The sequence below is a fragment of the Pelodiscus sinensis genome, chromosome 4, assembly GCF_049634645.1.
Source record: "Pelodiscus sinensis isolate JC-2024 chromosome 4, ASM4963464v1, whole genome shotgun sequence".
NCBI classification, from domain to species: Eukaryota; Metazoa; Chordata; order Testudines; family Trionychidae; genus Pelodiscus; species Pelodiscus sinensis.
The window spans coordinates 134,713,107-134,722,554 of NC_134714.1; the positions used below are offsets into that span (position 1 = coordinate 134,713,107).

General features: G+C 64.4%; 1 protein-coding gene across 1 annotated transcript; it reads left to right on the forward strand.

The window, feature by feature from the left end:
* The first annotated feature begins 3,266 nt into the window (after positions 1–3,266).
* On the forward strand, positions 3,267–8,543 carry LOC102445398 (protein mab-21-like 4). The gene is made up of 6 exons (XM_075928776.1): positions 3,267–3,933; positions 4,851–4,932; positions 6,398–6,424; positions 6,991–7,264; positions 7,380–7,527; positions 7,776–8,543. The coding sequence occupies exons 1-6, from the start codon at positions 3,397–3,399 to the stop codon at positions 8,190–8,192; spliced, it is 1,485 nt and encodes a 494-aa protein (XP_075784891.1). The 5' UTR covers positions 3,267–3,396; the 3' UTR covers positions 8,193–8,543.
* Positions 8,544–9,448: the final 905 nt, after the last annotated feature.

Genomic DNA, 9,448 nt, shown 5'->3' on the forward strand with positions numbered 1-9,448 from the left:
GGGGGTCATTGTGTGGTAGCCAATGAGGCTGCAGGGGTCTGCATTCTGTGCAGCCTCTCTGTGCTCCCATTGGCTGGGACTTTCAGCCCGTGTCCTGACAGTCTGAACAGCTGCAGAACATCTGTCCTGAGAACCAGTGTCCAGCCCGTCCATCCGACCAGCATCTGCAGAGCACCCCGGGGCCCCTTCCCTGTGGTGGGCACCAGAGCCATCCGGTGAGGTCACTGGGCTGGCGGAGGCAGTGCTGGCTAGTGGTTAGTGCAGAGGTGAAAGACCCAGGGGTCACATCTGCTTGGACTTTAGCTCCCTGGGCGAGTCTGGGCCGGTCGCTCTGGACCGGGGGACGAAGGACGCGGCTGCTCTCAGAAGTTCCCCCTCGTGTCTGGTGAGGGAACTGGGGCTGGTCCAGCAGTGCACCCCCCTCCCCACGCTCCAGCCGGCCAAGTGTGCCTGGCCGTGGCCAAAGGCCAGCAGGGCTGCACTGCAGGGCCGGCCCCAGGGGCAAACACCCAGCCCCGCCTCCCTGCCCGGAGCCGCCCCCTTCCTGCGCCCCTCCCATGTCAGCTCTGGAGCGCCTATCCCACCCAACCCAGCCTTACCTGCCCTAACCCTTACAGCCATGTGGAGCAGTCGTCTGGCACTAATTCAAAGGCACCTGCGCTCTCCCCAGCTTGACTGGGATCCAGTCTCCTGCGTCAGGGCTGAGGCTAATCGTCTGGGGATCAGGAAGGGGATTTTGACCCCCACCGCACAAGTGGCCAGGCAACTCCTGGGTTTTTCAGCTTCCGCTGACGCTCTGGGTCCGGCCACAGCTGGAGACGGGAAGCTGGGCAGGGGGGCTGGTGCTCTGGCTGGGGGGTCTGGCTTGCACACGCAGGGGCACCAGATTTGGGGTGGGGAAAGGAATTTTTTTGAAGGTACACCTTGAACGCGGACGCACCCCTCCCCAAGCGCATTAGGGCCCAAGAGGGGCGTTCCCTCTACGCTCCACAGGTCTGGAATCAGCCGAAGGCTCAGGGGTCCCTGCCGGCGGGGCTGATTCCTCGCCTGTAACACTGGGCGGCCGCACAGCATAGAAGAAGCACTGCTCTAGACCCTTGGTCTCTTTTCCAGAGGGGCACAGATGCCCACCTCCTGTGTGAGCCCAGCCCGTTTCCTGCTAAGCAGGAGTGGGCTGAGTTGGGGGTTGGAGAGCTCGCTGGGAAGCACTGGGCATGGCGTCTGTCATGAATAGGAGCCGCTAAGGCAAGAGTGACTTACCTGAAGAACGAGGAAAGGGTTAAGCAACTGGAGATGCACCTAGGGAGGGGTCAGGCAGTCAGCCAATGAAGTGCAGAGAGGAATTGCAAACCAAGAGGGTTTTTTTTCCCTCCCTTCTCTTCTTTTTTTTTAAGATCAGAGCAGTTTTCCCCAGGTAGCAAGGGAGTCGGGTTCTCCCAGGAATGGACTCCTTGAAATGTGTAAGTCGGGAAAAGTTTAGAAAGTCCGTCAGGTTTGATTGTTTTCCTTGCTTGGGGGTTTGGGAATCATGTCTGAACTGGTCAATTTTCTCTATTAGAACTCAGAATTACAGCCCAGGGCTTTCCCCTGAGTCTGTGTCACTGCAGGGCTTTTAACACCCGGTCATTTACTATGCTTGCAACCGTAGGCTTGTTTTGACAATAAGTGTTTTCCTTTTGTTTTGATTAACCGGTCCTGGTTGATTGTTCTGTCCTTAAGCCTACCTGCCTAAGTTACCTGGGAGGAGCAGAGCCCCACTGTTCCAAGGGAAATGGAGGTTCGGGCAGGGGGAGAGTGCTGCCTAAGGGTGCAGATTCCCAAGGGAGCTCCTCCCTGGAAAGAGTTTATTTTATATATTTTAACTGCACTTGGGCGGTGGCAGCGACCAATCGTCTTCCTTTTGGGTCTCGGGAGCGGAGACCAGAGCAGTTTGTCTCTGGGAGTTGCAGACAGGTTCTCGCTGAGTCTGTTCTGCTAACCAGCCCCCATCTCTGCACACCTAGTGCCAGGCTGAGGAACTGAGCTGTGAGTCCATGCAGCAGTAAGGGGCACAGTCACCCCAGCTCTCCCTGTGCCCCAATCAGCCCCAGGCCTAACACACCGCTGAGGGGCTAAAGAACCCAATCTCACCTCCCCCGCACGAGTTCTCCTGGTCCCAAAGAACCAGCCGCAGGTCTCAGGTCAATTTACACTCTGGATCTTACCCACAAGATCAGGCTGGGCCAGTCCTTTTAAAATCTTCAATCTAAAGGTTTATAACTAAAAGAAAGAAAAGCCGGAGAGTGAGGTTGTTAAAGGAGAATACATGACATGCACCGAATCCCCCAGTTCTTGATGCAGGCTCTCAGCAGAGATGTTACAGCTGCTGTCTTAAAAGTCCCTGGTGCACATCCTATGTCAGGATAAGTCAGCCATCCTTCCCGGCTCGCTGTCCCTCGCAAGGCTGCATCTGGGATCAGGAACAGAATTGCAGGCCAAATGGAGATGGCCACATGGCACTTGTATTCCTCTCCTGGCATCTTCCTGGCCCGAGCAGGGCACATGGCCCAGTGACCTGTCCCTGTGTCCCACGTCAGCGTTCATCAGCTACTGGCTGGTTTGCAGGTATCCAGACGCGTTGCTCAGGTGCGTATTGGCACCTAGAGATCTATCGTCCCTGGAGCTTTGCTCATTAGCACAGACACTGGCATGAATGGCAGGTACAGAATCATGTGACACCTCCCACGGCCCCTTCGTACCGACTTTGGGGCTAACACCCCCATGGGGGCAGCAGCGATCTTTAGAATCCAATAACGAGACAGGGGCAAGCCAGGGGTGGCACCGGCTCCCGGGCCATAGTGTCCCAGCCTTGCTCTACAGGATGCTGTGAGCTTGCTACCCCCTCCGGGAGCCTAAGGGCTGTGTCTCATTGGGGGGCCTGGGCACAGGCGTTTCCTGCTCCCACGGGGACGCAGCCCTCGAGGCCTGTTCCTGGGGACCAGGCTTTCGCTCATGTCCCGCAGGGCCTGTTCCCAGCCGGCCGTCTCCGGCACAGGGCGCGACTGCCGTGGGGTGAGGGATGGGCCCTTGGGGCGGGGGAGGGGCCTGACCAGGCTGGGAGTGGGGGGCGAGGGGCCCTCGGCCGTGCAGGCAGGTGTGTGCAGAGCACCCGAGGGGGCTGCCTGTTGCTCTGTGGAGGCGGCTGTTTGCACCGCGGCTGGTGCGTCGCTTCCACCAAGCCAGGGCCAAAGGTCCTTGTAGTGCAAGGAGCCGGCCTGTTCCCCCGCCCCCGGCTCAGCGCGGCCACGGCAGGAAGCAGCTGGAGAGGAGGCTCCGTGGCGGAAGAGGCGGCGCTGCAGGGAGCTCGCGGGCCGGAGAAGCACTTAGCCCTGCCAGGAGCCGGCTGTGTCCGCGGGCATGGCTGGCATATCTGGGCCCCCAGAGCCGGGGGCAGCAGGAGAGGGGCTCTGCCAGGGCCCCGCGCGGGTGCAGGAGCTGCTGGCGGGCCTGCGGGGCCCTGTGCGCACGGAGCAAAGCGCCCCCCGCCGGGCCCGGGAGCGGGAGAGCCGGGCGGTGCAGGCCCTGGTGGGCCGGCTCATGGGGCGGGTGCACGAGTCCGACCCGCGGCTCTTCACCGGGGAGGCCCTGCTGGTGGGCAGCCAGGCCCAGGGCCCCCACGTGCAGGCCGAGTCCAGCTGCAGCGACTACGACTTCCTGGTGCCCATCCAGTTCTGCACCCCCCTGCTCCTCCTGGGCAGCCTGTACCGCAAACTCTTCGCCCCCAAGAGCGGGCTGCCCGCCGGGGACAGCGTGGGGCCCCCCGTGCCCGTGTACCGCTGGGGCAACAAGGTGGTGGTGGACTACAACCAGCTGCTCCTCGGGGACCTGCTGGAGAGGACGAGCGGGGACCCCGACCTCACCGCGGCCGACGTCGCGGCCATCGACCGGCAGCACGTGAGTCCGCTCCGGAGTCGGCACCGTCGCTCGCTGCCGGCCGCCCTGGGCTCCACGCGCCTCTGCCGGCCCTGCCCTGCTCCTCACTCCCCCCCCAGCCCTGCCCTGCTCCTCACTCCCCTCCCAGCCCTGCTCTGCCCTGCCCTGCTCCTCACTCCCCCCCCAGCCCTGCCCTGCTCCTCACTCCCCACCCCCCAGCTCCTGCCCCCCCAGCCCTGCCCTGCTCCTCACTCCCCACCCCCCAGCCCTGCTCTGCCCTGCTCCTCACTCCCCCCCAGCCCTGCCCTGCTCCTCACTCCCCACCCCCCAGCTCCTGCCCCCCCAGCCCTGCCCTGCTCCTCACTCCCCACCCCCCAGCTCCTGCCCCCCCAGCCCTGCCCTGCTCCTCACTCCCCACCCCCCAGCCCTGCCCTGCCCTGCTCCTCACTCCCCCCCCCAGCCCTGCCCTGCTCCTCACTCCCCACCCCCCAGCTCCTGCCCCCCAGCCCTGCCCTGCTCCTCACTCCCCACCCCCCAGCTCCTGCCCCCCCAGCCCTGCCCTACCCCTCACTCCCACCCTGCAGCCCCTGCCCTCCAGTCCTGCCCTGCCCCGCCCCTCACTCCCACCCTGCAGTCCCTGCCCCCCAGTCCTGCCCTGCCCTGCTCCTCACTCCCCACCCCCCAGCTCCTGCCCCCCCAGCCCTGCCCTGCTCCTCACTCCCCACCCCCCAGCTCCTGCCCCTCCAGCCCTGCCAGTGCCCCTCACTCCTACACCACAGCCCCTGCCAGCCCAGCCCCCCAGCCCTGCCAGTGCCCTGCTAGCCGAGCCCCAGGTCCCCCCCCCCCCCGTTTTGTTGGCCCCCTTTAGTCTCCGCCCGCAGCTCCCTCTCCATTCGGGTGCGAGCAGCCATGGCTGAGTTTGCTGTCGCCCGTCTCAGGCGCAGCTTTCGAAGAGCAGCATAAACCCGTACGCAGTCATGAGCCAGCTGTGGGAGGGTGTCCAGGCGGCGCTGGCCGAAGGTACGTTCCTTCGGGAGCTTCCCTCTTCCTGCCCCCGTTCCCGGCAGCCGTCGGGCGGGGAGCGGCTTGGCTTGGCTTGTAGGGTTTCCAGAGCCGTGTGGACATGCCCAGCGCCCAGTCCCTGGCTCCTAACCTAGTCACCGATTGCGGCTCATCCCGGCGCTGCCGGCACCACGTACTTACACAGCGTGAGGGGCCGACCCAGAAGTCAGCTACATGTCCGCTGCGTCCTGGAGTCTGTCCACAGACTCCTCCTAACCGGGAGCTGGGCGGCCCCCTTTCGGTAGCAGCTGCCTCCTGTCGTGGCTGGAAGCCAGGCCAGGCTCTGATTGGGCCAGGGCCATGGGCGGTGCCGCGAATGGGACTGGTTCTCAGGAATCCAGGCAGGAAAGAGACCGGCTCCCCGGCAGCGCCAAGCTGCGGTTTCCTATGCATGGACGGAGGGGCTCTTCGCTCCACGCCAGCCTGGCGGGTGCTCAGCGTTCCCTCCACGTTTTCCCAGCCATGTGCGGAATGAGTTTTGCCATGTGCACCACAGCGAGGCCGCGCGCCGGTGCGGAGGTGCTGCCTCCGTGCCCGCCAGACAGCACCCGAAAGCCGGGGCCCGTCCCATGGTGCGGGACGGTAGGTGGTTGTGGAACGAGGCAGGACATTCAGTGCTGCACAGTGCTCAGAGCCACGTGCGATCTCAGTACCGCGGTGGTGCTTGTCCTCGCTGGCAAAGCCGAGGGGCGGCAGTGGGGCTGGGCTATGGGGCTGAGCAGGGTGAGTGGGACGGATGTTTCCTGGCTCGCTGCTGAGCGCTCGCTGGGCAGGCATTGCTCCCTCGTGCGCAGGACACAGGGTTGGAACGTTTCACTTGGTGCACGGCTCTCCGATCGCATGGGGCCGCTGGCCAAAGGGCCGTGGGTCACTGGCCCCTCTGCGCATGGTGTTTGTGTGGGTTACGGGCTGCACCTAAGCAGGCTCTGAACCCCACGGTGGCCACGAGCACCCGCATCGCAGCACCAAGTCAGCGCCGGCCCCTTCTCAGCCCTGCCTGGCTCCTGGGGCTTCTACCTGGTGCCGTGAGCCACAGCCCAGCACCTGGGGCTCCTGGGGCAAGGGGCGGAGAGATGGGAAGCTGCCCCCACTTCTGTCCCCAGCAGCCTGGCACATGGGGCTGGCTGGGAGGGGCGGTGACGGAGGGGACGGAGCCAGCTGGGCCGTGTGGCTTCTCCTAGCCTGGGGTGCACACAGCCCCCTGCCTGGCCTGGCCACATGCTGAAGCCACTGCCTGTGGGGCGGCGCTGTGGTTCCAGGGGCTGTTTGCTCCCGCCAGCCCCTCGCTGCCACCGTTGGCGGGCCGAGGCGCGAGCCCTGCGGACTCAGGGACGTCGGGCGTCTCCCTTTGGGCCCCGCCTTCTGTGCCGGCACCGCTGGGTCGTGGGCGCTAACCACCCGCTTCTTGCCCTTTCTGTTTCAGAGGAAAGAGACCCGGCTGCAGGAATCAGTGAGTATCGCCCGGCGTGGTACATGGGGGGCTGGCAGGCACCAGCCACGGGGAATACAGAAGAGAAACCTGTGACCATAGAACACTAGGACGGGGAAGGCCCCCACCCTCCCGGCAGGACCCAGCGCGGTCTAGAGCCCATGCGTGGGGTGAAACAGTAAATCCACCGGCAAGGGGGGCTGAGGGGCCTGGGCGGAGCTGTGGGGTGAGAAATGTCTCACTGGTCTTCCCTAATCTCTCCAGCCCAGGGGCCTTCCCAAAGCGAGGGGGGAGGGGGTCGGTTCCCAGAGCGAGGGGGGAGGGAGAGAGGGGTTCTGGTTTTGCTTCTTGGTTCTTCCCCGGACTCCCCTGGAGACGGTGTTCGTTACGCGGGGTGACAGACGCACCAAAGTGGACCCCAGGGGTCCTGGCTCCCAGCCCCCCTGCTCTCACCACTAGCCCCCACTCTCCTCCCTGAGTCAGGAGGCAATCCGGGTGTCATAAGAGCTTGGCCCTCGACCTCTCCCTGCCCTCAGGGAGCGTCGCGAAGCTTTGATCCGTATTCTCTCTGCTTGTGACTCCGCAAGGCAACCTCCGGCTGGAGAACACGGTGGGTCTCACGCCCATCAGCCCCGCCGTGCAGCTCAGCCTGGAGGTGGGCGGCCGCGCCGTGTCCATCGACCTGGTGCCCACCATCCGGGGCAAGGTGGACATGTCCCTGGAGTGGCCGCGGCAGGAGCTGAGCTGGCTCTCGGCCTGGGGGGACCGGGAGCGCGGCACCGTGCGGGGAAAGCCCCCCTGGAATGTCGAGGAGATTTACGGAGCTGGGACCGATCTGGTGGCCAAGAATTCCTACTGGAGGTGAAAATGCAGCTCTCGTCGGTTCCCGCAGAGGGCCCCACACACGCGTGTGACAGCTGAGGGGGGTCTCTGACCCACACGCCCGTTCAGCCCCATTTCCCCCACCCCACCCCAGGCTCACCTTCTCCCTGGTGGAGACCCGGCTGCTCGCAGACATTGACGCGGATGGCGGGCGCCGGCGGGCGCTGCGGGTGCTGAAGCAAGTCAACACGGAGCAGTGGGCGCCGCGCTACGGCAAAGTCCTGACCTCCTACCACCTGAAGGTGACTCGGACGTGGAGTCTGGGCTGGGGGATGGGCGATACGACCATCCAGGGTACCGGGGAGAAAGAGCTAGAAGATTAGAGGGAAGGAACCGGGAGCCAGAGCTCCTGGGCTCTCTCCCCAGCTCCGGGAGGGGAGTGGAGTCTAGTGGTTAGAGGGGGCTGGAGCCAGGACTCCTGGGTTCTTCTAGCCCTTGTTGTGGGAGGGTAGCAGTCTCTAGTGGTTAGAGTGGCATGTGTATTTTGCAGATGGTTCTTTTTTGGGCTTCCTACCTCTACCCGGAGCCCCAGGCCTGGGCCACGGGTCTGGATGCTTTGGGGACCCTGCTGAAGGTGCTGGAGTTCAGCCTGGAGACGCGGCAGCTGCCCAGCTACTTCCTGCCATCCCTGAACTTCTTCGCCTGGCACCGCACGAAGAAGGAGAACGCCCTGCGGGACGTGGTGCTGGAGGCGCTGTGGCGGGAGGTGCGGCTGATGCGGTGCAGCCCGGAGCAGTACCTCTGGCTGAGCTACGGCCTGGCCCAGCCCCGGGGCCCGGAACCCTTCCTCCAGCGGGCGCGGGAGCTCGAGGCCTTCCGGGTGGAGCATCGGCAGCACTTTGAAGAGCTCAAACACCTGAAACTTTCTTTTGACACGAGCCTCTTCAGCGAGCTGGATATAAGGTAGCTGCTCGGGCGTCCGTCTGCCCCGACGTACCGGCTCTTGCTCCGAGTTCCCCGGGGTCCCAGTTCAGCCCCTCGCCTCGCCTGTGTTAAGGCAGCAGAGCCTGACAGCTGTTTGTGCATTTCTCCCTGCTTGCTGCGAGCTGGGACAAAGCCGTTTGTGTGAGCTCGCTTAGCAAAGCAACGATCCTTCCCCGGCCCTACAAACTCTCCCCCGGCAGGTGGCAGTCAGCTATTCCACAAGGCTCTGGGATGCCCGGCCCTGTCATTAGGACATCAAAGGGCACCCCCTGGTTCTGCTTTGAACCTCTCCTGAGGCTCTGTTGGCTCATCCTTCCATATGCTTTAGAAACTTTGTGTGTGTGGTTGTGAGTCTGTTTCTTCAAGAACTCGTCCCAAACCTAGGACCACCCAGTGTGCTAGGCAGCCTCCTCGTCTCCTAACAGACACCGAGGGCAGGGTCTGGCTGTGCCAGGACAACGGGATGTGCCTGGAATGGGACTGGCTTCCATAACAGGGAAGGGGAGGGGGCGGAGAGAAGAGGGGTGTGATACTCACTGCCACCACTGGGGGCAGCGAGCACAGGGGAGAGCTGTACTGCAGCTGCCCCCACCAAGGGAGTGGCCAGAGGGGCTGGGGGGGGCTGTCTTGCCTGCCGGCAGACAGGAACATAAGTGCGGCCACACTGGGTCGGACTAAAGGCCCGTCCAGCCCAGAGTCCCGTCTGCCCACAGCGGCCAGCGCCAGGTGCCCCAGAGGGAGGGAACCGAACAGGGAATCCTCACGTGATCCCCCCCCCCCGTCACCCAGGTAAGTGGGGAGAGAGAAAGTCACCCCCCCACACTCCCCAGAAGGAAGCCGGGGGGGGGGGGGGGGAGCTGCCTGCTCTGTAGGACCCAGGCAACACCAGGCGAGTCTTCTAGTTCTCCTGTGTGTGGGGCCGGTCCGAGCCCCCCTCGGGCGAGGCCGCTGATTGGCTGCACTGCTCTGCTCCCTCCCTGGGCTCTGGAGAAGGCGTTCCGGGCCCAAGCCTTTGCCGTGCGGTTTGGGCGACTGCCCTCTGGCCTTGCGTCATTTTCAAAGGGCTTTGCCTTGTGTCTAGTGGCCGGGGGCCATGTGAGTCTGGGTCCCAGCACGGGGGGCTGGGAACAGCACGGCGCCTGCCCCGGGGTGGGGAGAACGGGCACGCGCCGGGTCTCTGAGCCGCGCGGGTCGCTGCCTCCGCACCGTCCTGCCGGAGGGTTTCCAGACATGAGGGGC

Coding starts and splice junctions, on each gene's coding strand:
- LOC102445398 (XM_075928776.1), top strand. CDS start 3,397: ATGGCTGGCATATCTGGGCCCCCAGAGCCGGGGGCAGCAGGAGAGGGG. Junction 3,934..4,850: donor CGGCCATCGACCGGCAGCAC/GTGAGTCCGCTC, acceptor CGCCCGTCTCAG/GCGCAGCTTTCGAAGAGCAG. Junction 6,425..6,990: donor AGACCCGGCTGCAGGAATCA/GTGAGTATCGCC, acceptor TGACTCCGCAAG/GCAACCTCCGGCTGGAGAAC.